Source organism: Exophiala xenobiotica, assembly GCF_000835505.1.
Source record: "Exophiala xenobiotica strain CBS 118157 unplaced genomic scaffold supercont1.2, whole genome shotgun sequence".
Classification (NCBI taxonomy): domain Eukaryota; kingdom Fungi; phylum Ascomycota; class Eurotiomycetes; order Chaetothyriales; family Herpotrichiellaceae; genus Exophiala; species Exophiala xenobiotica.
In genome coordinates, this window is record NW_013562493.1 from 3,645,150 (window position 1) to 3,668,569 (window position 23,420).

General features: G+C 53.1%; 11 protein-coding genes across 13 annotated transcripts; 5 read left to right on the forward strand and 6 right to left on the reverse strand.

The window, feature by feature from the left end:
• Nucleotides 1-849: 849 nt before the first annotated feature.
• PV05_03553 (uncharacterized protein) lies at nucleotides 850-2,027 on the forward strand (the record flags this gene model as incomplete). The annotated part of the gene is made up of 1 exon (XM_013464206.1): nucleotides 850-2,027. Exon 1 carries the CDS (start codon nucleotides 1,149-1,151, stop codon nucleotides 2,025-2,027), a length of 879 nt encoding a protein of 292 aa, XP_013319660.1. The 5' UTR covers nucleotides 850-1,148.
• A 1,065-nt stretch (nucleotides 2,028-3,092) lies between these two features.
• Nucleotides 3,093-5,198, reverse strand: PV05_03554 (uncharacterized protein; the record flags this gene model as incomplete). The annotated part of the gene is made up of 5 exons (XM_013464207.1): nucleotides 3,093-3,617; nucleotides 3,692-4,460; nucleotides 4,516-4,676; nucleotides 4,755-4,982; nucleotides 5,049-5,198. 5 exons carry the CDS (start codon nucleotides 5,196-5,198, stop codon nucleotides 3,093-3,095), a joined length of 1,833 nt encoding a protein of 610 aa, XP_013319661.1.
• Nucleotides 5,199-6,374: 1,176 nt separating this feature from the next.
• On the reverse strand, nucleotides 6,375-8,143 carry PV05_03555 (uncharacterized protein; the record flags this gene model as incomplete). The annotated part of the gene is made up of 3 exons (XM_013464208.1): nucleotides 6,375-7,092; nucleotides 7,144-7,603; nucleotides 8,131-8,143. The coding sequence occupies 3 exons, from the start codon at nucleotides 8,141-8,143 to the stop codon at nucleotides 6,375-6,377; spliced, it is 1,191 nt and encodes a 396-aa protein (XP_013319662.1).
• A 623-nt stretch (nucleotides 8,144-8,766) lies between these two features.
• PV05_03556 (uncharacterized protein) lies at nucleotides 8,767-10,441 on the forward strand. Its single transcript, XM_013464209.1, has 2 exons — nucleotides 8,767-8,891; nucleotides 8,985-10,441. The coding sequence occupies exons 1-2, from the start codon at nucleotides 8,848-8,850 to the stop codon at nucleotides 10,270-10,272; spliced, it is 1,332 nt and encodes a 443-aa protein (XP_013319663.1). The 5' UTR covers nucleotides 8,767-8,847; the 3' UTR covers nucleotides 10,273-10,441.
• On the reverse strand, nucleotides 10,213-12,427 carry PV05_03557. Of its 2 annotated transcripts, XM_013464211.1 has the most exons (4): nucleotides 12,231-12,427; nucleotides 12,055-12,182; nucleotides 10,823-11,993; nucleotides 10,213-10,736 (listed from the first exon to the last, which is right to left on the reverse strand). In XM_013464211.1, exons 1-4 carry the CDS (start codon nucleotides 12,231-12,233, stop codon nucleotides 10,449-10,451), a joined length of 1,590 nt encoding a protein of 529 aa, XP_013319665.1. In that variant the 5' UTR covers nucleotides 12,234-12,427; the 3' UTR covers nucleotides 10,213-10,448. The 2 variants fall into 2 exon arrangements, with proteins under 2 accessions (XP_013319665.1, XP_013319664.1); XM_013464210.1 differs by having other exon boundaries at nucleotides 10,823-12,182.
• Nucleotides 12,428-12,758: 331 nt separating this feature from the next.
• Nucleotides 12,759-14,155, reverse strand: PV05_03558. Of its 2 annotated transcripts, XM_013464212.1 has the most exons (4): nucleotides 14,065-14,155; nucleotides 13,629-14,011; nucleotides 13,354-13,578; nucleotides 12,759-13,301 (listed from the first exon to the last, which is right to left on the reverse strand). In XM_013464212.1, exons 2-4 carry the CDS (start codon nucleotides 14,004-14,006, stop codon nucleotides 12,870-12,872), a joined length of 1,035 nt encoding a protein of 344 aa, XP_013319666.1. In that variant the 5' UTR covers nucleotides 14,007-14,011; nucleotides 14,065-14,155; the 3' UTR covers nucleotides 12,759-12,869. The 2 variants fall into 2 exon arrangements, with proteins under 2 accessions (XP_013319666.1, XP_013319667.1); XM_013464213.1 differs by having other exon boundaries at nucleotides 13,629-14,155.
• A 185-nt stretch (nucleotides 14,156-14,340) lies between these two features.
• On the forward strand, nucleotides 14,341-15,363 carry PV05_03559 (uncharacterized protein). The gene is made up of 4 exons (XM_013464214.1): nucleotides 14,341-14,607; nucleotides 14,662-14,686; nucleotides 14,736-14,895; nucleotides 14,955-15,363. The coding sequence occupies exons 1-4, from the start codon at nucleotides 14,400-14,402 to the stop codon at nucleotides 15,006-15,008; spliced, it is 447 nt and encodes a 148-aa protein (XP_013319668.1). The 5' UTR covers nucleotides 14,341-14,399; the 3' UTR covers nucleotides 15,009-15,363.
• PV05_03560 (uncharacterized protein) lies at nucleotides 15,051-17,594 on the reverse strand. The gene has a single exon (XM_013464215.1). It carries the CDS (start codon nucleotides 17,463-17,465, stop codon nucleotides 15,162-15,164), a length of 2,304 nt encoding a protein of 767 aa, XP_013319669.1. The 5' UTR covers nucleotides 17,466-17,594; the 3' UTR covers nucleotides 15,051-15,161.
• A 152-nt stretch (nucleotides 17,595-17,746) lies between these two features.
• Nucleotides 17,747-18,795, forward strand: PV05_03561 (phosphoribosylaminoimidazolesuccinocarboxamide synthase). Its single transcript, XM_013464216.1, has 2 exons — nucleotides 17,747-17,946; nucleotides 18,000-18,795. The coding sequence occupies exons 1-2, from the start codon at nucleotides 17,803-17,805 to the stop codon at nucleotides 18,774-18,776; spliced, it is 921 nt and encodes a 306-aa protein (XP_013319670.1). The 5' UTR covers nucleotides 17,747-17,802; the 3' UTR covers nucleotides 18,777-18,795.
• On the reverse strand, nucleotides 18,759-20,008 carry PV05_03562 (uncharacterized protein). The gene is made up of 2 exons (XM_013464217.1): nucleotides 19,799-20,008; nucleotides 18,759-19,728 (listed from the first exon to the last, which is right to left on the reverse strand). The coding sequence occupies exons 1-2, from the start codon at nucleotides 19,878-19,880 to the stop codon at nucleotides 18,896-18,898; spliced, it is 915 nt and encodes a 304-aa protein (XP_013319671.1). The 5' UTR covers nucleotides 19,881-20,008; the 3' UTR covers nucleotides 18,759-18,895.
• Nucleotides 20,009-20,216: 208 nt separating this feature from the next.
• PV05_03563 (uncharacterized protein) lies at nucleotides 20,217-23,345 on the forward strand. Its single transcript, XM_013464218.1, has 10 exons — nucleotides 20,217-20,399; nucleotides 20,454-20,868; nucleotides 20,941-21,148; nucleotides 21,317-21,626; nucleotides 21,676-21,805; nucleotides 21,858-21,948; nucleotides 22,003-22,178; nucleotides 22,234-22,474; nucleotides 22,535-22,611; nucleotides 22,666-23,345. Exons 3-10 carry the CDS (start codon nucleotides 20,959-20,961, stop codon nucleotides 23,095-23,097), a joined length of 1,647 nt encoding a protein of 548 aa, XP_013319672.1. The 5' UTR covers nucleotides 20,217-20,399; nucleotides 20,454-20,868; nucleotides 20,941-20,958; the 3' UTR covers nucleotides 23,098-23,345.
• Nucleotides 23,346-23,420: the final 75 nt, after the last annotated feature.

Consider the following 23,420-nt stretch of genomic DNA (forward strand, 5'->3'; position numbering starts at 1 on the left):
TCACAACCGAACACCAATGGGGGCAGGTATGCCGACAACAACCTGAGGCTGAACAGTCAGGGGGTATCATACAGCAACCACAGCCTACTGCAGCATACCCAGACATGAACATGCCAACTACCATTGTTTTGCATTGTCGCCCATGAATTCTGCCCTCCCAAGACTGTACCTTGGACCACGGATACGGGACATCTCGGACACAGTCTTCCATCGAGGTGTGCCTCGATCACTCGGAGTCCCTGGGTGTTTGGGCATCGACCATATGGACTTCATGATGAATGCAAGTGGGAAATACATCAACGACGTTCACTTCAACGAAGGAGTGTTCAGTACTGATGAGAGTGCTGCTCGTGCCTCTCGGTGTCACTGATCCCACCACTTCCCAATAAATATATATCAAACAAACATTGTCACGGGGCCTTCAACGTACGCAACACATCCACATCCTCAATCCTTTTGCAAACAACTGACATGATGCAGCTCGCCCACCAGTGGGTTGTCGGGTGAGGGGAAGCATGACTCGGATGGTCGTCGAGCGAGGGCGCAAATTGGGCGACGATGTTGGCTGGTCCCCGGCTGGCCATTGTCCTATTGATGGACTATTCATGGCCTTTGAGGCCTATTGTCGTCTCGACGATGATGGTGAAGAGAGTCAATCTCGCGAAAGAGCAAGAGGAGGAAGAGAGGCTGCTGTGGTGCGGTATTACCGCCACCATTTTCCAATTGTCACCCACAACAACTGGGGACACCGCCTTCTCCTCCCTCGCCAAGCAGGAGCGAATTTGTGTGTGCTATATCACTTCGAAATTCGCCTGCGGGCTCTTTTCTAAAATCTCTTCGGATTCGATTGTTCGACAGGATTGCTCTCTTCTCTTCAAGAGAATTTGTTGCTCGAAAACACCCTTGGTAGACGAAAAGTCACCATCAACACACTCGGACGATTGTTCCTGTCTCCTCCTCCTCTCGAATCCTCGACCTCCAGGAGTGTCGTCCGCTTCCTCACCTCACTCGACCACCGACGACTCGGTTTCCTCTGCTCTTCTCGGCTCTTCTCCTCTCCTCTCTGCTGGTCAGAGAGTCCCTTCACCACAGACACCCTCCGCCAACACCGGTGGTTCTCTTTTTCTCCTCCTCCGCCATTTGTCACAATGGCTCAACAACGACAACAAGAAATTCCACAACAGTGGACCAACCAGGAGGCCAATGAGGCCATCAAAAACTCGGGCACCATCGATGGTGACTGGGCGCGAAGAAACGACGAGTGGCACGCCAACCACGGTTTCTTGCGGCCCGAGGCCATGAACCCTCAACACCTGAGGGAGTTTCGACAATTGGTGGGCGACTATCGCCGCACCAGCAACTCCAGATACATGGCGGCGCTCATGTGCCGGCTGTGGGACCGGCCAGATCCCACCATCTTTGACGAGTTTTACGACCAGCCGGCCGAGGCCAGGGCGGAACTCGAGAGAATCGCCCAGCCATACTGGGACCTGGCGGGACGGCCATGGGCCGTCACCCAGGAGATCCTCGACGATGTCTGGGCATGGAACGACAATTTCCCCCCGCCTCGTGCGGCTGTTCCTGCTCCTGCTCGTGCTCCTGCTGGTCCTGTTGTCGCTCGGCCTCCTCCTGTTCCTCTTCCTGTCGCTCCTGTTGTCGCTCCTCTTGTCGCTCTCGCTCCCGTCCCTGTTGCTGCTGGTGGCCGACCCCACCACAACAACGTCAAGACCATCACGGGGCGAGACCCCAACTGGCTGTTCATCTGCGACGTGTGCGGCCACGCCGTCCTGTACCAGGGCGAGTTCAACCGGCACGTGCGCGATGGCCGGGCTGGCGCCGCGGGCTTCGGCGTCGTGGCAAGCAACCCGGTGGCCGGGGAGACGAGATGGTACGGCGAGGACGACGCCGGTAATCGCTACGAGGGCGATACCGTGCGCGTGGGGACCGCGGGGGTGAATCGCGGTGGTGCGATCCCGGAGCCCTGTGGAGGGAACATTCGGGCCAAGAAGGCCGCGAATAGGAGATAGGAAGGAAGGCTGCAATCATCCTGGGAGAGGATGGGCCTTGGGGGGGAGAGGCAGTCACCAAAGAAGGAGGGGGTTTTTCTTCGCTGATTAGCTTCAATATAGGTGACCCTGGGATTAGTAGGCCGTACGGCCGAACAACTGGGCGAGTCCTTGAGGGCGAACTCAGCAAGAGGTCCCTTCCCTTCGGAGGTGGGCTGGCCTGATAGGGGGGTTGGAGGCTGCAATCATCCCGGCGAGGATGGGCCTGGGGAGAGGCAGTCGCCGATGGGGGAAGGGGTTTTCTTCGCTGATTAGCTTCAATATAGGTGACCCTGGGATTAGTAGGCCGTACGGCCGAACAACTAGGCGAGTCCTTGAGGGCGAACTCAGCAAGACGTCCTTCCCTTTGAGGTTGGCTGGCCTGATAGGGTGGGGCGGAGGGAGGGAGGCTGCAATCATCCTATTACTGGATGGGCCTGGTGGTTGTGCGTTGGCATGACCGTGGTGGAGTACGTAGAGACGAGATGTTCCCCCTTTGATGAAAGGGGGCTGAGGGAGACAATGATTGATATTGCGCCTCACATTTATTTCACTGTCCACTCTCGTAGAGTTCCCTTTTAGTTGTGGTAATGCTTCATTTGGCGAAGAGATGTACCTCGTTGTCGATTGCGCGCTCCGTAGAGGTACAAGGACATGGTATGCATGAGGGACCAAGGCATGTATCGACTTCCCCGTTTCGAGGCTCTGTCGTTGATGTAAATCGACATGGTACAGTATGCTCCTGAGTCGTCAGCAGGTAGTACAGCTTTTGCACAGAGCATATTCCCAGCATGCAATGTCGCGCGTGATTCTACGATATGAGGACCTCTGTTGAACCCTGTCAAGCCTCGTCGAGGTTATATCAATCGTTCTCAGTGTTGCATATGGCATGTTCCCGAGGTACAACTAGACTACAGAAGTGGACTTGAGGGGATATGCGAAGGACGGTGGTGATTACAGAATACTACACTCCAAACGTCGCAAACTCCTTGACCATACCACCCAAACACAGATTATATTGCTCTTCCGGCAATAGGAAAAACAGAGTCACAGCCTTTTGTTCGTGCCATGCTCCACCTTCTCCAGCCCATCGTGTCTCTCGACATCTTCGGTATGTTGGACCTGCGTCACCGTCCGGCCGCCGATGGTGTCCTTCTCCATGTGCACGGCTGTATGGTTGGTCAGATATTTGGATGAATCCAAGACGAAGCAGGCGGCGATGATGGCGATCACACCAAACGGAATCGTCGCCCAGAACACTCTCTTGAACGCGTAGCCATAGGCTCCACGGTACGCCGTAAGTGTGGCGGCTTGAACTGCAGGTGTGGCGCCTTTCACGGCAGCAAAGGCGTCGGGCACGCCGGTCGCCGCGCCTATGACGGCGGGGATCAGCTGTTCGAGATTGGCGGCGGGAAACCCGGCATCAATGGCGGCTGCGATGACTCGTTTGGGCATTTCGACATTGACAACGGAGGTCAGAATCGTGTTGAAGATGGCGTTGCCAACACTCCCGCCCGCGCTGCGGAATGTGCCAATGAGGCCTGAAGCAATGCCGAGTTCTCGAAGTGGTACCTAACGGAAAGAAATGCAATTAGCCTGGATGGATGGTAGTCGTGGCGGATCCAGGGACAGGGACAACGACTTACATGGAGTCCCGCGATGAAATAGCAGAGAAGTGTGATCATGCCGAAGCAACCTTGTCCGAAGAACTGGAAAGCCATCCACGCCGCCTTGCTCTGCGGGATTGCCACCGAGTACAGAGCCACGAAGACCAGCTGGATCGTCAGCGCGACGATGATCTGCATCTTCAAGTGCTTGATTTTGTGAGCGATCGCAGGCATGAGTGTACCGCCGACAAAAGTGCCTATACCATTGGGCAGCTGGGTCAAGCCAATCTGGGTCGGATCACTTTCGAACATGTAGAGTGTCCCTTGCGGCAGAAGACCAGCCATGGAGTAGAAGATCATTCCGGCCACGAACACGACAACGAGGAGGACGGTGAATTCTCGATATCGGCGGAACAGGTCGAGTGGGAAGAAAGGCTGCTGTGGGACTGTGAAGTCGTAGACGAAGCACGCAATAAAGACGACGACGCCGATGACAATGGGTGCGATCACGGAGGCGCTCTTCCACGGGTGCGCAGCCGAACCTGCCCAGGTAAGTCCAACGAGGAAGACAGTCAAACCTGACGTGTACAGAACAATGCCCAGGTAGTCAATTTCCTTGATCTCCTGCCAGCGGGTCTTTTCGTAGTCTCTTCGCGGGCGAGAGGGGGGGAAGTAGACCAGCGCCGTGCCCACCACCGAAATGACGGAATATATGATGGCAATGTAGAAGCACCATCTCCACGTCGCTTTGGAGACGAGTTGGTTGGCGATGATCACACCACATATGGACCAAGGGACGGCCATGGCGCTTCAGTCCATGCGAGGCCAACATTCCTAGCTTCCAGATCAGCGATTTCTTCCACTGGAAGATATGAGCAATGGCGTTTCGCCGCACATACCGCCACTTGTTTGGTAGCAGCTCCGGGATTCCAGCATAAGCAACGAAGATGATGCCGGTCGCGAACCCGAGCAGTGTAGAGGCAACGACAACAGTGGTGGTCGTATTCGCCGTAGCACCAACGATCTGACAGAGTTATGGATCTCAGTCTTTCTTCTCCTGTTTCCGGAGGTGCAGATTTTGCTGGTAGACAGGAAGACTTACGGCACCGACGACAGCAAAAGCCTGGCCACTGAGCGTCACGTAGCGGCGGCCGAAGATGTCGCTAAGGGAGCCCGCGATCGAGAAAGAGACGGAAGATGCAATCGACCATCCACCGGGAATCCAGGCGATGTTTGAGGTGTCACCTAGCTCTGTGCCGATCTGGAAGAGGATCGCCGTTGGTAGGAGGAATCCGCCCGAAACAGGGCCCACGAAGGCCAAGCCGAGAAACTGACAGGGACCGCAATGTCAGTGCTCAAACCCCGCTGGACTGGTAAGTGGTGAGGGCTCACTTACGAAGATAGACAGGACAGTGCTCCAGGTGAGTTTCTCAGGTACTTCAGGGTTATCCTCCAAAGCAGCACGATGAGGATCGTCTTCCAAGTAGACGTTTTTATCGACAGGATCCGCATGGGAGGCGGAGCCGAAGTTGGCGGTGTCACTCATGTTTGGATCGATAAGGACTGGAACCACAAGCAGGCCTTTCGAACTGTCTAAGTTGAGAAGATGCGAAAGTGCAGAACAGAGAGCGACCCTCAGTGGACCCAGTCAGAGGGTTTATATTCCCCGACAATGGGCTCGAGACCGGTAAAGATCCATCGTTTCCGCGTCGAATACGGCATGGACCCGCCTTTCCCCAAGACTTCACACGGGGGTACCCCAGATTTGGACACATGGTTCTCGTTACGTTTGTAGTCGGAATTGGCTGCATGCTCGCTTGACGTTGGAGAAGTCCCCGACTGTGGCTTGATCTAGTCAAACGATTTTCGTCGAACATATGCCAGGCGGGAGGTGGATGGCAGAGCATTCCCGTCCCTGTCGTCGTTGCTGACGCCCCTCTCCAAATGTCGCTTGCATCCATCCCCTGTGGATGGCCATCGTGTTCTTGTGGGGGGTCATGTCATTGCAGGATGGAGAAGGGGGAGGCCTGATTTAACTGTGGAAGGGCGATCTCGAAGGTGAGTACTGATATTAAGACTTCTAGGTAATCCGCGTGCCGTTGCTTGGAAATGCTTCGATCCGGATTTCCGATGCGTGGCCATACCCCTCCCCCTGGGCCACAAGTACCCGACGTTGAATGGGAGTTTGAAGGTGAGGGAAGCCAATTCCAGCCTCCGCAGATGATAGTGCAGCTGTGTAATGATCGCAGGCGGGACGGAATGGCGTTCATCCGAGGGAGCGCTGCGAGGAGCGCCTAGAGCCTGAACCTTGGGACTTCATGGATACACATATGGGAAAGGATAATACTATGTACATGCCTGCAGCCATGACTGAGGACTCTTGGATCGTCAGACTCGTCCTACTAGCTATAGGCGTGATGGTATGCATACGCACTGAGTGTACACAGCTGTTGAGGCTGCGGTAATCGCCACCTCCATCGCACTGACCAACACTGCCTCGGCATCCACCAAGTATATCAACGCTTAAAGGTCATCGTTGCAGTCACCGCTGTCATTGTACTCCTAGAACACTCTGCGGCTGCAGTATCCACTACTTTCATCACCCTCTATGCTGTCTTTGTGCGTCAGGCAGCCATCGACCTCTCCTCCTTCTTCCGCCGCAATTTGCATTACCACGTCCCCATGTCCAAACAAGACTATGCACAAAAACCGAAACAATTTGTCAAGGCGAGGCATGCGGCAGTCTTGGTGACCCGAGCGGCGACACAAATGACGGACTTTGATTCCCTGATCTTGATGTTATGGCAGACACAACCGGCGACCTCGGTTCAGTCGGCGTTGCTTTTTGAATTGGCGTCCTAGGAGGAGATGGCTGCGTGGCCTCCGATGGAGTATCTTCGCCTGAGAAGAACGCTGGATGATGCTCGTTGATCCATGTGCTGCCTGGCAACTCCTGCGGGACGATTTGCTTCGGCTTTGGCTTGCTTTTCTCCTGGTCATATGCCGGAGGTGATGATGCCGGAAAACTTCCCCAGCGTGAGAGGGCACCTGGCGATCCTGCTTGTCGTTCGGGGCTGTCAAGCTCGTGCATTGTGGGCGCTCTGGACATTTGAAGCGCAGGTTCTTCTGGCGGGAATGTGGTGGTTCGAGCCGCTGCTTGCTGAGCTCTCCTCCTTTTACGCGGTCCAAACCACCACCATAGCGAGATTATGACCCCTACAAAAAGACATGCGTTGACAGATATACCAATCACGGCGGCGGTAGGCAGCTTGTGCTTCGTAGCTGTCGCTGGAGCTAGCATGTACTTGTCTGCGAAAACATGCTCCGTTATGAGGGTCAGACCCGAGGCGGTCGGCGTTGATACGGGGACGAGTGTCGTACTCGGGTTCGAATAACATGGTGTTTGACCGCCGAGTGCGGTATAGTATATTTGATAACCGCTGTATATCGGAGTCAGCTTGAACGTGACCGAGCATAACCAGAGAACTTACAATGGACAGCAGGCGCTGGATGTGCTAAAATAGTCCTGTGGACACTGTGTGATTAAGGCGCTGGTGCCCGGCTCGTACGGACAACATTCTGGTCTCTGGTCAGAGCATCCGATGGCGGGAAACTCGATGACTTCGTTGTTGGACCCGGTTACAAAGGCGAAATACGGCACTGTACAACTTCCTGTCAGTAGTGGTCGACCTGCATATGTTGCTGTTGGTGGCTTCGTCGTGGACATTGGAGCCATTTCGGTGATCACGTTGCCGGTTATTGTGCTCAACAACGGGTTGACTGAGGAAGATGTCGTAGTTGCCGAGGACGCTGTCGAAGACCCGGCCGTTGTGATCTGGCTCAGACTCATGCTGGCCAAGGCACTGGATAACCCGGCTGGAGAGCATCCAACAAAATCCGGAGCCGTCTCATTGACATTGGCGCACTCCTGCTTGTTGAATTGGATTGCAGCTATTCAGTTGTCAGCGGTTCTTCTCTTTGCAGTAACAAGTCGTCAAACTGACTAGCTTGGTCATTTGCATTGCAGTTGGTATACAAACAACATGACAATGCCGTCACATACGTTGAACTCAAACAGAGGCAGGCAATGTCTATTACGGAGCAGGAAGTCTGAACTGAGGTAGAATTCGAAAGACAATTTTGCTGCCTTGGGTCAGTCACAGAAGCCGTGAAATTTGGTTCCTGCACCTACCGCGCATGTTGGAAGTTCTTGTACAGTGATGGCTCCAACAAGAGCCGGACAAAGGATCGAGTAGAAGACGAGGAGCAATATCATCGTGATCGAGGCTGGGTTTGAGGAACTCAAAAGGGGTCAAGATGAAAGCTTTCTTCGTGCCAACAGCATCCAGCAAGCGAGCCCCAAGGGTAAACTGTTCACTTGAGCCGATTTTGGCATGATGAAAGAAAGAGGTTTTGGTGGAATTCGTGACTTGTTCCCGTTCCGGTCGAGCTCACCAAACAAAGATGAAGAGACATACCTGCGGTAGCCATGGTGACATTCTTTGAACAAGGGAAAGCCACGGAGTCTCGGAGCTTTCGCATGATGAGCAAGTGGGTGCAACAATGGTGCAAGTTTGATTGGAATGTATAGGAACATTCCTCGATGCAAATACGAGAAGATCGAACATGGTATGTCCCCAGGTCGACCCAAAGGCCTGGAACCCGAAGAAGCCTACATGGCTATGCGTCGGCAGTGAAAATCCGGCTGCGCCTGAATGATGAACACGGCCTCCAAGTGAAGTTACAACATCCTGCACGATAGCCACGGCAAAGGAGGAAATGAGGTCGTGGGCAATATGGACGTTTGCATGACATAGATCCAGGCTGGTGTTGTCGCACTCATGATCAAACTTTGTGATGAAGTCCTGGAGGGAAGCTTCAAGTAGCGTCTTTGCAACTCACATAATATCACTGATAATTCAATGAGTTAAGGACCATCGTGTACATACTCGGTACCAGGTATGAGTGGATGGTCGATGTTGATGCCGAGAGGGGAGAAGTAGATGACAAGATTTCGACTCCGCTGGAAATATCCGAGTCGCGCCACTAATAATAAATTATACGAGAAGCCACAAAGCTGATGGAGTTTCCGGAGTCCTTATTGACTACTGACACCTGTAGCCCGACCTCTTCTCAACTTGCAATATGCAAACGACATCTTCGTCCATTCAGCGCTTCAAGTCAGCGACACCCAAATGACTACCCAGGACCAATATGTCCTAGTAACAGGTGCAAACAGGCATGTTCCCCCTTCTGCTGACCTCCGCCCTCCCCCAATCGCCCAAATCCGCAGTCGATATTTGGTCACTAACATTGCCTCCGTTGCTCAAAGCGGTCTAGGCCTAGGAATCTGCTGCCGTCTGATTGACGAGTATCTCGCGTCTGCTGACAGTCATGGCACGTTGACAATCATCTACACGACACGCGGTCCACGCAAGGGCGCCGAAACGCTCTCCTCGCTCGAGAAGCACCTCGCACGGCATGGGCATGGCTCCCACAACAAAAAGTCCGATCGTAGGGTCTGTTTCCAACCCGAGAAAGTCGAATTGACCTCTCTCCTTTCGGTGCGCGCTCTGAGCCGCAGACTTCTCGATCTCCCTATCCCTCATCTCGATGCGATCGTCCTCAACGCAGGTATCGGCGGCTGGTCCGGTCTCAACTGGCCCTTGACATTTTACAACGTCTTGACAGGCATAAGACAAGCGACGACATGGCCGACCTTCAAGTTGGGCGTGGTGGGATTGGTGGCAAGGACACAATTCCTACCCATGTCAAAAGCTGCGCACGAAGAGCCGGTCTTGGGTGAGGTGTTCTGCGCAAATACCTTCGGACACTATATCCTGGTCCACTGGCTGATGCCATTGATCCGCGCATGTCCTTCGGGCTCCCCGGGCAAGATTGTATGGGTTTCGTCCATCGAAGCCTCGGCGCACCATTACAACCCGGACGACCATCAGGGGCTGAGGTCAGAAGCAGCGTACGAGCACACCAAGAGGCTGACCGATCTTATGGCATTGACAGCTGTAAGTCAGCCTGCGACAGCGGCGTCGGTCAAAGAATACATCACCCCTTCTCCATCGATGGAGTTGGCGCTGTGGTCAAGGACGCCGCAATCAGAACCGAGCTTCCTGGTCGCACACCCTGGAATATGCACGACCACAATCATAAGCCTATACTGGATCGTCCATCAATGCTATCGTCTGGGCATCTATCTAGCGCGCTGGTGCGGGTCGCCGTGGGCAAACGTGACTAGCTATCTGGGAGCAGCATCTGTGACATGGCTTGTCCTTGCATCGCAGGCCGAGATCAATGCGAAAGCCGCGGCCGCCGCAGGCAGTCCCGGTGGACCATGTAAATGGGGATCCGCGTGTGATCGCCTAGGTCGATCGTCGGTTCGCGTGTCTGACGTCGAAGGCTGGGGTATCAATGGGACAGGGAAGCCATTCAAGCACAAGTGGTGGGGAGGCAACCTGGGCCGCAAAACGGGCGCCGTGGATGCGACACACGAGGACGTGGAGAATTTCATTTCTCAAGGCGCTGAAGTTTGGAAGAAAATGGAAACTATGCGGAAGGATTGGGAGGCCAGGATCGAGCAGTATGAGGACCCAAACCAGTTCTGAAGGTGAGCAACGACAGGTGCCATAGACATGTTCTTCATGAAGGTCTACGCAAGCTTGCTCGAGGGTGTGAAATGAAATATCCCTCAGCCTATTCCCACGACACTGCAATCGTGATATAGTGACTGGTATCATTGCAGATCTCGTCCGAAAGTGTTCTCCGGCTGAAGCCCGCCCATTTACAACTTCCCCTTCTCCTCTTTCGCCTGCTCTTCTTCCTCTTCATCCTCACTCTCCCACCCTTTGCTCATCTCGACAGCCTTGGTCCACCGTCGATACATCTTGTCGCTGGCCTGCTGGCTGATCTTGGGCTTGAAAAAGGACCGTCCTTCCGAATTGATCTCCTTCAACTCGTCGAAATTCTTCCACACTCCCACTGCGAATCCCGCGGCGACGGCCGCTCCCAGTGCCGTCGTCTCGCGCATCTTGGGCCGATCCACTGGGATCTGGATGATGTCGGATTGTGTCTGCCATTAATTTATAGTCGTCAGTCTCAGCAGCACTATCATACAGAAGTCTGTCCCATCAAAGGAAAAGTGTTGCTTCTTCTTACCTGCATGCACAAATCAGAATTACTCATGCCCCCGTCGACCGCCAACTCCTGCAACTTGACACCTGCGTCCTTCTCCATCGCATCCAAGATCGCTTTCGTCTGGAAACACGTGGCCTCGAGCGTCGCACGCGCGATGTGCCCTTTTTGCGTGTAATTTGTCATCCCCCAGATTGTCCCCTTGACGTCGTCATACCAGTACGGCGCAAACAGGCCGCTAAAGGCCGTCACGAACACAATCCCTCCATTGTCATCCACCGTCTGCGCGAGTTCACTGACTTTCGGTGCTTCGGGGAAGAACCCAAGGTTATCCCGCAGGAACTGGACACTCGATCCGGCGACCGCGATAGACCCTTCGAGCGCGTACACTGGTTTGATCCCCTGTGGTGAAAAGTCGTATGCGACAGTTGCAAGTAGTCCGTGCGTAGATATGACGGGTTCCTCGCCGACGTTGTACAAGAGAAAACACCCGGTGCCGTATGTGTTCTTTGCGCGCCCAGGCACGAAGCCATTCTGGCCAACAAGCGCGGCCGACTGGTCGCCCAAGCAGCCTGTGATTTTGGTTCCCTTGAGTTTCGTGCTGGCCAGTTTCCCATACGCGGCGGGATCGGACGACGGAACGATCTTTGGGAGATGGAGCTTCGGTGTCTTGACATCTAGGTCGAAGAAGGAGATAAGTTTGTCGTCATACTGCAGTTTATGGATGTTCATCCACATTGTTCGCGATGCATTCGTAGGGTCAGTAACGAACACGTTCGCCTTGGGACCGCCGTTCAATTTGTATACGAGCCACGTATCGACCGTACCGAAGGCGAGTCGGCCTTCGTCGTACGCTTTCTTGACTTTGTCCACATGTCTCAGCATCCATAACAGCTTCGTCGAGGACGGGTATGTAGATATCGGCAGGCCGCAGAGTGGTTGTAATTCGTCCGCGCCCTTGCGCGCCTTGAGTTCGTGCACAATGCGGTGTGTACGAGTGTCGGTCCAGACGATACTGTTGTAGAGTGGCTCACCCGTCTCTTTATCCCAGACGCAGGTCGTTTCGCGCTGGTTGGTTATACCGATGGCTTGAATGTCGGAGAGGGAGTAGCCTTTGGCCTCGAACTTTTCGCAAGCCTTGTCTATGCATTCGCTGGTCGAGGAGACGAGCTCGAGAGGGTCATGTTCGTGCCAGCTGGGCTGGTGTTAGCACGGCCGAGGGAAGTCGCGTGCTCCAAGTGAGTAGGGCTACTAACCCTGAATGAGGGTACATCTGCTTGAACTCAGCTTGGTGTTCGGCCACCGGGTTACCGGTGTGGTCGAAGATGAGGAAGCGGGTGCTAGTGGTCCCATTGTCAATGGCTCCTATGAATTTCTTGCCAGCCTGGAATCGAGTTAGACAATGGTCGAGACATTTCACAATGGGCCCTACCATGATGGAAAAGGTACTCGGATTGTCGCCGACACACTTAAGCTGCTATGTCAAAGTTATGGGCCTGAAAAACCTGTGTAACCTTTGAAAACAGTGTCTGTGAAATTGAAGACTCGCTCATGCATGTGGCAGCAACAAGCACAATATAAACAATATAGTTGCGTTGTCGCCAGCAAGGTCGCAGCTGGAGATGTGGGATGCCTCGGTGCGGGGATGGAGACGCAGAGCAGGGCAATTTGAATCTAGCACTATGATGCAACTTTTCTTGGGCTCGCTAACTTAGGCCTAGGGGGGCCTAGGGGAGCCCGCTCGTCGCCAGTTTGGCCCGAGAACAATTCAGTTTTCTTGGGCGGCTCGGGCTCTGAATCACCGAGTAACAGAAGGACGCGGCTCGGCCGGATTGTTCTTGTCAAGGCAGCCCCAGTCGCCTTTTCTCGGGCACGACGTTTGGCGGATCCCATGGGATACGTTCGGCGACTTGTCCAGGTTCATGATGAAGTGCACGAGACCAGAATTCGGCAAAGAAGATCCGAGAAGCGCAAGAATAGCTCCATTTCCTGCCTGAATATGTACATAATGGACTGATCCTGTAAACAATCAGTGTCTCGAGAATGATCTGCTTCTCATCCCAGGACCCCTCTATTCTTCATCCTCACCATCCTCCTCATCTTCCTCCTCACCCTCAGGCTCAGGGCCGATCTCCTCCATCTGCTTCTTCCTGAGTTCCCTCATTCGGTCCGCAGGTCCAGGTGGTCGAGTGACCAAGTCAGCGATCTGGCCACGGCCAATCAACGACGCCACAATACTGGCACCGACAATGAATGTCAGCACGAATCTGTATGTTCCGTACCAGTTAGGGGCCCAGCCGTGAGCAGCTGCTCTGGCATCGTTGTAGTACAAGAAAGTGAAAGCCAAGAACTGGGCAATCAAGCCAACCTCAGCTGAGAGCAGCAGAGTTGGCCAGGCGACTGCGGTAGCAACAATACCCATAGAGTATCGAGGATAGCCTTTGTAGCCCCCGAAGCCTGCCCATTCCAGTCCCCAGTGAATGGCTCCAAGGAAGGAAATGATCTAGAACAGGAATCAGTAGGTTCAAACGATGAAACTTTCAGAGGAGACGTACGGAAGCACCATAGCCGAGCTGAATCGGCTCAATGATGTGCAAAAGAGCCTCGGCGGTCTCTCCAGATAACAAAAAGCCTTGGCCGTGATTTGCTGCATATTGAATGTCGAAGGACAGATACACGGTTGTGAGAGATGTTGCAAGGTAGGGCACTACACCAGCCAAACCGACGTAAAGAGCTTGGCGAGGAACATCCCTCAAGGTGAACGTCTCCTTGATGGTTTTCTGCTCAAGGTTAGCCTCGTTCCATCATTATTGCTCCTCGATGAACCCACAAAATCAGCACGAATGCCTTCCATCATATCCACATCATCTTCATGTTCTGAGGTAGTTTCACCGGCGACGGCGCGAGTACTCGATGATGCGCTGACAGCCTCTGGCATTGGCTTCAAAGTCTGCTTTGCCAAATCCTCCTCGAACTGTTTGGTATTCCATTTCGCGGCCTTGTCGGCACCTTTGGCTTCATATTTGACGAGGGATGAATGGAAAGGTCGGGCGACGGTGAGAGACAGGACTCGGGTGGCTTTCACTGAGCGAGCAGAGGTTCTCAAGGACGCTCTGAAGACATTGTTGGAGAGGCTGGCTCGTGGTGCTGGAGCTTGAAGAGTAGCGAAGGAACGCGGGATCGATCGGACGGCCGGTGTGCGGAACATTGTGGCTGGCGTTCTGGTAAGTAAGGTCCTAATGAGGGTGTGAGAGTCTCAAGCCGACCAGAGCCAGCTGGAATACAGCTGCAGTGCCAGTCTTGGTGGAGTGGAGAGTGTGTTGTGGTTGTTGAATTGTAGAATATTGAAGGTGACTGCGAAGTCGAGGAGCTCAATGCGCTAAATCCAAGCTCCTGCCCGCATCAAATATCAGCTGATTACGTGTCATTACGCTGGAAACTTTCACCCCTGCCATACGAAGCTAGGAAAGCTTCAAATACGGGTAAATTACTGTCATCTGTCTGCCAAGAATCCGTGTTCTGAGCTCATCTGCAACTGCACTCTCAGACAACTGACAACCACAGTCCTACAGCGACACTCTCTCCACTCACTGCAGTCACAATGTCGTTTCAGCGTGTCGGCCTGCGCTTTGCGCAACAAATGCGTGCACCAGCTCTCCGGACGACCCTCCGATCTAGCATTCAGCGACGGTTCGCCAGCGCCCACCCAGCACCTCCAGGCCAAGCAGGAACCAAGATGGCTGGAACTCAAGACAACGCTTTCAACAGAGAAAGAGCTGCAGTAAAGGCTCACGCTGCTGCTACCAGTGGTGAGTGGTTGTTCCCCTTGGTGGATGTGGTACATGGAGGCTAACAAGAGGCAGACCTTTGGCGTAGACTTTCCCTCTAGTACGAGTCTGGGTAACGAGAGAAGAGCACTTGGTCTAACTGTTGGCAGTGTCGTTATCCCTTGCCTCATTCTCGGAAGCATCAACGCCTGGAATCTGTGGAACGAGCATTGGGAACATTGGGAGCATCTGCCTCCTTTGGAAGAGCGCGTTGAATACCCATACCAGAACCTCCGAACGAAGAACTTCTTCTGGGGAGATGGGGACAAGGTCAGTAAACATTATGGTAGTTCGGAGGCGAGTATTTGCTGACCAGCGGTGTGCTTCAGACCCTGTTCTGGAACGATAAGGTCAACTACCACAAGAAGGACAAGCAGACTTAAATATAAAGCAGAACCAATACTGGAACTTGTACATATGCTGTGGGGAAGGAGCAAGAAGGAGAAATGTGATGGCCTCGAGTGGGCCGGAATTCCCGATCAACATTTCATACCATTGCGTCGTTAACGAGCGTCACTCGGTTTCGACATACCGCTTCAGACCCGTCGAGTCCTATATTGCTTCTCCAGGTCGAGATACTGAGTGGCAATATCATTCGCCAGCATCAGATCACCCCGCCAGTGCATGATGGTTGCCTTCTTTTTCAGCATCTCGAGCTGGCCCCTCAAGTCTTCGATGTACCGAAACTGCAAATACGCATGGTCAACATTCTCCATGGCTTTGCTGATTAACTCTTTCTGTTTAATGGACTGTTCTTGTTCCGAACCCGCCATGCCCATATTTGCATCTGCCAGAAGTCCGTACGAGCGAGCCGCAAGATCGCAGTCCTGGAACTCGAGCACTTGCGGCAATATGGATTGCAAAAGATCAGTAGCAGCGCCAAACTCTCGCAGCTCGTTGAGAATGTTCGCAAGTAAGCCGACTGACTCCCACAGTGATGGCAAGAGCCTTCCCCGATACGCAATTTGTGCAGCTCGCATGACCAGCGAGAAACCTTTGAGCGGATGTCCACTCTCCGCCAATATCCTGGCTTTCAGGTTCATCAGCCGAGTCTGCACAGCAATATCGTTGATCTCCTGATGTCCCTCTTCGACAGCAGCTTCCACTCTCTCAAGCGCCTTCGTCAGGTTGCCGCGCCGCATGAGCAAATCGATTTCCAGCAGCGACAAGGAAAACCCCATCTCTGCTTCAGGCACGCCTTGTCCCGCCAGAAGCGCAAGCAGATGCTCCGCGGCGTCCAGATCATCTCGGTGCAGGAATGTCCGCACCTTCAACAGTCCCGCATAAAAGCTCAAGTAATTCTGAAACTTCAACACCCTCAGCACCCTTGGCGGCATCCCGTTCAACAACTCCATAGCCTCTGTATTCCTTCCTCTTTGGACCAGCAATCCCGCCATGCGACAATTACACTTTAACAAATCCTCCATCGGCGCATCTTTCGCGTGACACCGCAGGAAAGCTTGCCCACACCACCAGCTCAAATGTGTCAGCCCTACACGACTGTACGCCGCTCCTTTCATAAGCAGGGTCGGCCCCGTCACGCTCTGGCTCGATTTGACGACGTTCAGATGCGCCGCTTTGGTGATGTTCTCAAACACGCTTGCCAGACTATCGCCATACTGCAATCCAAGCTTGGCCTCGCTCAATAATGTCGTGCTTAGAAGACTCCACATCTCCGCATCTTTCGCTCGTGACTTCAGAAACGCCAAACCCTCGACTTCACTGCCCAAGATCCCGCTCATGCGTATATTCTTACGTTCTTGCGGAAACGACCGGCCGAAATGGTACACCCAGCTCATACAGAAGTTCAGACACGTGATGTCCTTGTTCTCTCTCGCGACAGCGATAGCCTCTTGCATAGCGGGTAATGCTTCTCCGTAGGATCCAAAGTCGGACTGTAAGATCGCTAAGTTAAGCAGAGCGTATTGATAAAATGCCCGTTCACGCGTCTGCATAGCGTAGTCGAAGTATCGATGGAGATTATCCAGTGCGGACGCGAAGTCCCCGGCGCGCCAGGAGTCGAGAAAACTCAGGTAATGACCTAGCTTGGGGACGACGGTGCCTGCTTTGGCCATCTGGTCGAGTCGGGATCTCATCCCGTCTGGCAACCGGCCGCCGAGCCGTTGGAGTTCAGCGACTTGGAACTCCATGAGTTTCTCGACGTCGTAGATGCTGAATGCGCCGTGGTGATCTTGGTCCTCGTCAGCCAGTCGAGCGTACATGATTTGCGCGAGGTGGTGGGACGAATCGATGTGCATGTTCGCCAGGGTGGCATCGAGGGCGGACTTGGAGTCAGACGGGTTCTTCTTCTCGAATGCTTGCCGGGTGGGGAGGCGGTAGGAGATGAAATCCTGCCATAGAGCGATGCTGTCTTGAAATTGAAGGCGCGTGTATTCCAGGTGGCAGCGGCGAATGAAGGCGCCTAGTGGAGAGGTGCGGAGGATGCGGCCGTGTGGTTCTAGTGATTCTTCGCCTGTCTCTCGTTCCCGCAGCAGTTGTTCTCGGGTTTTGGTCAAGAGACATGGGAGGTTAGTGATGAACGCGTCGAGCGCGTGAGAGCAGTCGATTGCCCATAAACGTTTGAGGAGAAGGTCGTATACTGAGCGTCCTGGTCGGGCTGAGGGATGGCTAGATAGAGTGGACTCAAGGACTGATATTGACAGGACATGGTCGTATTCGTTGGTCGCGATCGTCGTATCAGAAGCCTTGTTCGCTGGTAGGATATGATCCAATAGAAATGTCAGGACTTTTGTGGCTGCAGAGGTCGGGACTACATCTTCTGAGTAGACAAAGGCCACTATTAGCAGAGTGATCTTTGCCGGGGTGAGGTAGCGTCCCATTATGCAGTCGTGGAGAATTGCAAGACGCCTTCGTGCACGAACTCGTTGACTTCCGGCTCTTCTGCTTCGTCCATCGGATGTCGTTATGTGGGTTTTATTACCCTGAGCCTTGTCGAGACGAAATGCTGGTGGTACTGGATGTTATCGGCGCGTAAGAGGAATGACGCCGACGTGTCGGTGAATCCAATTGGCTAGCCTCTTTTTTGTTTGCTAGGTTTGCACATTTTTTGGCATCGCTAGATTTCTTTACAAAAATCTCGGGAGTGGCATTCAGGTCACTATAGGTCTCTGTGCTGAGGATATTCGTTCAATCCAGACCTGCGAGGCCGCTGTCAGAATGGCTTTCACCAGACCAGACCTCGGCGATGCCTTGCCTCTGATAGCCTCAGGCAAGGTTCGCGAGTTATACAATGTTGATTCGAAGTCGCTACTGTTCGTGGCTTCGGACAGAATATCTGCTTATGATGTGATCATGGAGAATGTGCGCTTGTTACTGATCTACTTTGCTGCCAGCTCACCAACTTTCGAATGTAGGGTATCCCGGACAAGGGTCTTGTCCTGACACTCATAACTGCGCATTGGTTCCAGTACCTTCAGAAACAAATCCCAGACCTCAAGACACATTTCCTTTCGCTCGAATTACCACCTGCTGTTCCCGAAAATCAGAGGACTCAGCTCAAAGGCCGAAGCATGCTCGTGCGCAAGCTCAAGGTCTTCCCTGTGGAAGCTATTGTAAGAGGATACATCACAGGCTCCGCATGGTCATCATACCAAAAAGCCGGTGAGGTGAACGGAAAGAAGATGCCTGAAGGACTGGAAGAGTCGCAAGAGCTCCCTGAACCAATATACACCCCCAGCACAAAGGCCGAGCTGGGCCAGCATGATGAGAACATCTCCACTGAGCAAGCCGCAACGATTGTGGGCGAGAAATACGCAAAGCGCATCGAGGAGCTTTCGCTCAAGATATACAAGGCTGCAAGAGATTATGCCAAACAGAAAGGTATCGTCATTGCAGACACAAAATTCGAGTTTGGCCTGGATGAACAGACGGACGAAGTTGTTCTTGTGGACGAGGTGTTGACTCCGGACAGCTCGAGATTCTGGTCCAAGTCGACCTATAAGGTTGGTCAGGGTCAGGACAGTTTCGACAAGCAATTCCTCAGAGACTGGTTGACCAAAAATGGTCTTAAAGGCAAGGAGGGAGTGTCCATGCCACAAGATGTGGTCGAGGCCACCCGTGCCAAATATCTCGAGGCGTTCAAGATCTTGACTGGCAAGTCGCTGCAGGACACTTTGCAGGAGCTGAAATAATCTTATTGTGTTCTCATCATCGCTGCGCATTTGCAAGGCTGTAAACTTGTGCTCTTCACTGCCTGTATCCGCCTGTACAAGCTCTTTCGTACCCTTTGCTCGCTGCACTGTGCATTTGGTCATCTCACGCCTGAGGTATCATGTGTACCTACTTTTCCAAAATGCGGCACCTTTTCTCGGAAGCTCTTCTTCTCTTGTGGCAGGTTTCTCTTCTCCTCTTCCTTCTGTGCTAGCTTCTCTGCTGTCACCTCGCCGAGTCTGGCACTGCCTTGATCACCATCTTCCCATCCGGTTCGCCCGTCCACCTGACCCCGCTCGTTCAGATTCGTAGCCCATAACGCCGCAACTCCCAGCTCAAACGGTCCCGGTTGCCTGTCGATGAGTCCAATGCCGAAGCTCTTCACTTTCTGCCGTAGCATTTCTGACTGCGGTTCCGTGACAACGCCATGGTTTGTCCGCACAAACTCATGTAGTTTAATCCAAACGGTCTCCCACTGCGCCGGGCTGTCTGGTGCTTCTGCTCCCTTGTGATATTTCGTGTACAGCCGATGCTGGTGTATGTCTGACTCCACGATCGAGTCCGTTTGTATGTTCACAAAATATTTTCTCCCATCGCTCTTCACTCGTAGTGCCAGGTACATGTATGAGTCAACGTTCCAGAAGAGCTCGCCAAACAGTGTCCGTCCGCGATCTTGATTTCGCCACGCCGCATATCCCGTTCGATTGATGTCAGGTCTATTCGCAGGAAGTTTGGTAGAGATGTTGCCATGGAACAGGACATGGGCAGGTGTATTGGTCGCTGGTTCTGCAGGCTTCTGGGTGAGCGCAGCCGTGGAAAAGCCTCCAACTGACTGATCGGTCATCGTCTTCAAGGTGGTGATGGTCTCCGGATCTGCGAAGTCGAAGATAGGGTTAGGCGTGACAGGTAGGGTCAGGCCTTCGAGATTTAGAGCTGTCATCCACCACAATTAGCCTTTCTTTGATGTTTGAAGTTTCCCGAAAAATCCTGCTTCTTTACTCACCAAACTTGGTGGCTCGCTGCAGCTCCTTGCTTGTATTCCTCCAGATGCTAGGCGCGCAGCGCCTCACTGAAGGGATGAACATTGTTTGTCAGATGTCTGCAATGTTGTCGTCCACTATGTTCAAGGTCACCCTTGTTGTTCGTCAGAAGATCTCAACGCTGTCGCCCACTATCTGCGAGGTCGCTCTTTCATGTCGGTTGTGCATCCGGTCGCGATCCAGGTCAATAGACGTCACTTGCATCTGCCGCCATCTTGGTGCACAAGACTGGTGGTCCGTGCACTTCGGATGTAGCCGTTGCTGCCGGCGCTAAGAAAGTCTCTTTCAACATCCATGCATATTTAGCGCCACATGTGATGGCGCCAACAAGGCTGAGCAGATCTTGGCCCCTTTATCCTGTAGATTTGCACTTCTGTCCATAGCATCGTCAACGATCCCTGGCCAGTTGACCCTGCCTATTGATATGTATGCTTTCTACCTCTCTTCTGGTCCAGCAAACGGCTCTTCTTGCGTTTCCTTGTATTCGTTATGCCCCAGGGATCCTCAATACTTATCAGAGAGGCCGGGACGGCTGGATAGGTGAATTTCGCCTCTGGCAAAGCGGTTAGAGTCCCTCTTGACCTTGTCTCGCCCTCTATACTTACCGAACCCCTCTAGGAGGCTTGTAAGCATGTTTTCCTCCACTTTCAGAGGAACATCGACTTCCTGATGCCCTGGATGCGCCCCCCGGGCATATAGAGACCTTTCCACCCCATTACGAGCGGGATATACTCCCGCTATATAGGGACAAGGGGGAGGTACTGTCGATAGTGGTCGCCTAGGGTATAAGAGGCCCTACTGAAGAGCCTATATAGAGGTAAATACAGGCCGTACAAAAGGGCTATTGGGCGGAAAAATGGCCCGCTGTCGAACGCCAAGCATTCCCCCGCCTACCCCCTCCGTTTACTATTCCAGTCAACTTACCTCACTTTCCCTTTTACTTCGTTTCTTCTAGTCATCACCTATCCTCTTCGGTTGCCGGCCGTTTCCCTGCATTCCTGCTCTATAAAAGAGCCTCCAGTCCTCCTCTAGGGTACGTATTTCTCTTTCTCTCATCTAGAAGTCCTTTCTAGGCCTACACTGACTGCTTCCGACCTTTATCTAGTGATTTTACGCCTTCAAAATGTCCTCCGGCTTCCCTTCCTCTTCGAACACCCCTCCTAGGAGGGTAGTTCTGCCTGCGCTTCCCGTTTTGGCTGGTGTCGCTCGTTCTAGAGCCCCCACTCCCCCTACGCCGTCCCCGTTGCCTGAAAAGGAAGCTGTGACAGGAGATCTCGGCCTTCTAGCAGTCGGCAACAGCTCAATCCGTCCTGGTACGTACTTATATACCCTTGCCCCCCTGAATTCAGGGGCTATAGAGGGGGCAAGGCTGCGAATTCAGGGATTTTGAACCCTGTTCAGGAGTCGAAATACCTTTCCCAAGCTTCTCTTGTCAAATATCGAAGATTACAACGAATATACTGACTTCTAGTGGCTTCTAGGCTCCGCTCCGGCTGCTCCTCCTCCTTCTACGGCTGTAAAAAGCCCTGTCGTTGTCCAAGACGCTTCCCTTGGTGCTTCCCTCGGTGTTACACCTGCCACAGAAGACGACGTCTTCGTTTCTGCTCCTCCAACCGGTCCTCTCGTGCTTGCTGCTGCTCCGAATGCTATTGCACAGCGCATTGTTCACAATCTTCGCCCTCCCGTCGGTCCTAGAGGCCTTCAACCACGTCCGGACCGTGTTTCGCAGCTCCCAAGTGCTCGGAATGCTCAAGGAATGTTTCCACCCGAAGCTCTAATCTTCGTTGCAAAGTATGTGAGGAAGAACGCATGGAAAAGAGCTCGATTGACAGTATTACAGCCTTTCCAGCCAACGTACCGCTGAACAATTGGAACTGTCATGCCACCACGTGTTTGATCAGTTCGGAACATGTCACATCTTCATCAAATACGATCCGAGACAGCATCCGTTTGCGTTCGTCCAGTTCGAGGTACGTATAAAGCAATCGAAGGTTCAGTTGTATATGCTAAGAATGGATACAGAAGGTTGAAGATGCAAACAATGCCATGGTCTACACTACAAACTTGGTTCTTCATGGTCGCAAGATCCGTCTTGAGCGTGGTAAAGCCGAGCGTGAGTCCTTCTCGCCTTGTTCTGTCGTCTATTACATGCTAACCATGGCCTCAGGATCCGTCATTCTGTCCAAGAAAGACGGTACTGCTGTCACAGAAACAGAAGCACGTCACCTTCTCGAGCGCTACGGACGAATCGAGCTCTGTGTCCCAGCCAACTCACGTACCAACAACCTAGACGGCATGTTCATCAAGTTCGCCTTCTATCTGGACTGTCAAGACGCTTTGAAGGTAAAGAACTCTCGCCCATGGTGTCTGCGCAGTAATGCTAATAGAGACAAACCAGGGTCATCCCAACTCCGCCAGCCCGTACACTCTGGTCATCGCTCCTGCAATGGAGCCGCGTATGCGTGCTGGACCAAACGGAGCCCCAATGGTTCGAGGCTTTACAGAGCCTCGCTCCACGGTCGATACCAAGTCGATCTTTGTCGGCAATCTCCCAGAGACTGTCACCCGTCCAGAGCTCAACGCCATGTTCAGCGAGTTCGGGAGAATCATCCAGGTCAACGTGATCCGCAAGACGTTCAGTAAGTCCATTTCCACACTGTTCACCTCTCTTTATCGGCTTGTTTCTGACCTTTCTACAGCTGACGGCGGCACCAATGTCTTCGCGTTCATCGAATTCGCCTACGCCCACGAGGCTGACCGTGCTGCCCTCGCTGAAGTAAGTATACACTTCCTATACACTTGCCTGCGCCGTTTCTGACTTTCTCACCAGCGCAATCTGCATGGAAACAAGCTCCGAGTCGAACCAAAGGAGTATTCAGTCCGCCGTCCCTCTCGCTGCGCTCAATCCACCAACTCTCAATACAATCACGACGCTCCGAACTACTCCTACGACGATGCTGCCTACAATACTCGAGCTCCGGCCACCTACAACGCTCCACCAATGTACACCATGAATCCATTGGCAACTCCACCACACCACGGATACAGCTCGGGTCTAGGCATGCAAGGATACGGTCAGAATGCTGCTGCTGCCATGCAGTATCACACTCCACCAAGTGCTGGCTTCATCCAGCGAATGCTTCCGCCAGGCATATTCTCACCTACACCTCCTCAGTCCTACGGCTACGCTGCTCAGGCTTGGGGCGCAGGTCAGTATGGCATGGGCAGCATTCAGGAGTACCCAGAGGAAGGCCACTACTGATGCTATGCCGGCGTTTCAAGGCGTAGAACGGTGTTTTTTTGGCGATGGTGAACTGCTCGGAATGATGGTTGAAGTGCTTTTTTTCAACGGTGAATGGCTCGGAATGATACTTGAAAGTGCTTTTATGGGGGTTTCAGCATACAGCATAGAGGATTCTCTACTCATGTGCACGAATATGCACAATACTATGGGGCTGTACATAGTGAAATGCATGAAGATGCACAGCTAGAGACATAATGCTATGCACTGAGCTGAACATTCGATCTTCCTATTTTCTGCCTTCATTCAGCTATTATTCAGCATGGCGAACGCCGCCTTTCTAA

Coding starts and splice junctions, on each gene's coding strand:
- PV05_03561 (XM_013464216.1), top strand. CDS start 17,803: ATGGCTTTCACCAGACCAGACCTCGGCGATGCCTTGCCTCTGATAGCC. Junction 17,947..17,999: donor ATGATGTGATCATGGAGAAT/GTGCGCTTGTTA, acceptor TTTCGAATGTAG/GGTATCCCGGACAAGGGTCT.
- PV05_03558 (XM_013464212.1), bottom strand. CDS start 14,006: ATGTTCCGCACACCGGCCGTCCGATCGATCCCGCGTTCCTTCGCTACT. Junction 13,579..13,628: donor AAGGCATTCGTGCTGATTTT/GTGGGTTCATCG, acceptor AACCTTGAGCAG/AAAACCATCAAGGAGACGTT. Junction 13,302..13,353: donor AGCTCGGCTATGGTGCTTCC/GTACGTCTCCTC, acceptor TTCCTGTTCTAG/ATCATTTCCTTCCTTGGAGC.
- PV05_03559 (XM_013464214.1), top strand. CDS start 14,400: ATGTCGTTTCAGCGTGTCGGCCTGCGCTTTGCGCAACAAATGCGTGCA. Junction 14,687..14,735: donor TGGCGTAGACTTTCCCTCTA/GTACGAGTCTGG, acceptor AACTGTTGGCAG/TGTCGTTATCCCTTGCCTCA. Junction 14,896..14,954: donor TCTGGGGAGATGGGGACAAG/GTCAGTAAACAT, acceptor GGTGTGCTTCAG/ACCCTGTTCTGGAACGATAA.
- PV05_03557 (XM_013464211.1), bottom strand. Junction 11,994..12,054: donor CAGATGTACCCTCATTCAGG/GTTAGTAGCCCT, acceptor ACACCAGCCCAG/CTGGCACGAACATGACCCTC. Junction 10,737..10,822: donor ATTCTGATTTGTGCATGCAG/GTAAGAAGAAGC, acceptor AATTAATGGCAG/ACACAATCCGACATCATCCA.
- PV05_03563 (XM_013464218.1), top strand. CDS start 20,959: ATGTCCTCCGGCTTCCCTTCCTCTTCGAACACCCCTCCTAGGAGGGTA. Junction 21,806..21,857: donor TTGCGTTCGTCCAGTTCGAG/GTACGTATAAAG, acceptor GAATGGATACAG/AAGGTTGAAGATGCAAACAA. Junction 22,179..22,233: donor ACTGTCAAGACGCTTTGAAG/GTAAAGAACTCT, acceptor GAGACAAACCAG/GGTCATCCCAACTCCGCCAG.
- PV05_03560 (XM_013464215.1), bottom strand. CDS start 17,465: ATGGGACGCTACCTCACCCCGGCAAAGATCACTCTGCTAATAGTGGCC.
- PV05_03562 (XM_013464217.1), bottom strand. CDS start 19,880: ATGTTCATCCCTTCAGTGAGGCGCTGCGCGCCTAGCATCTGGAGGAAT. Junction 19,729..19,798: donor GCAGCGAGCCACCAAGTTTG/GTGAGTAAAGAA, acceptor GGTGGATGACAG/CTCTAAATCTCGAAGGCCTG.
- PV05_03556 (XM_013464209.1), top strand. CDS start 8,848: ATGACTACCCAGGACCAATATGTCCTAGTAACAGGTGCAAACAG. Junction 8,892..8,984: donor CTAGTAACAGGTGCAAACAG/GCATGTTCCCCC, acceptor CGTTGCTCAAAG/CGGTCTAGGCCTAGGAATCT.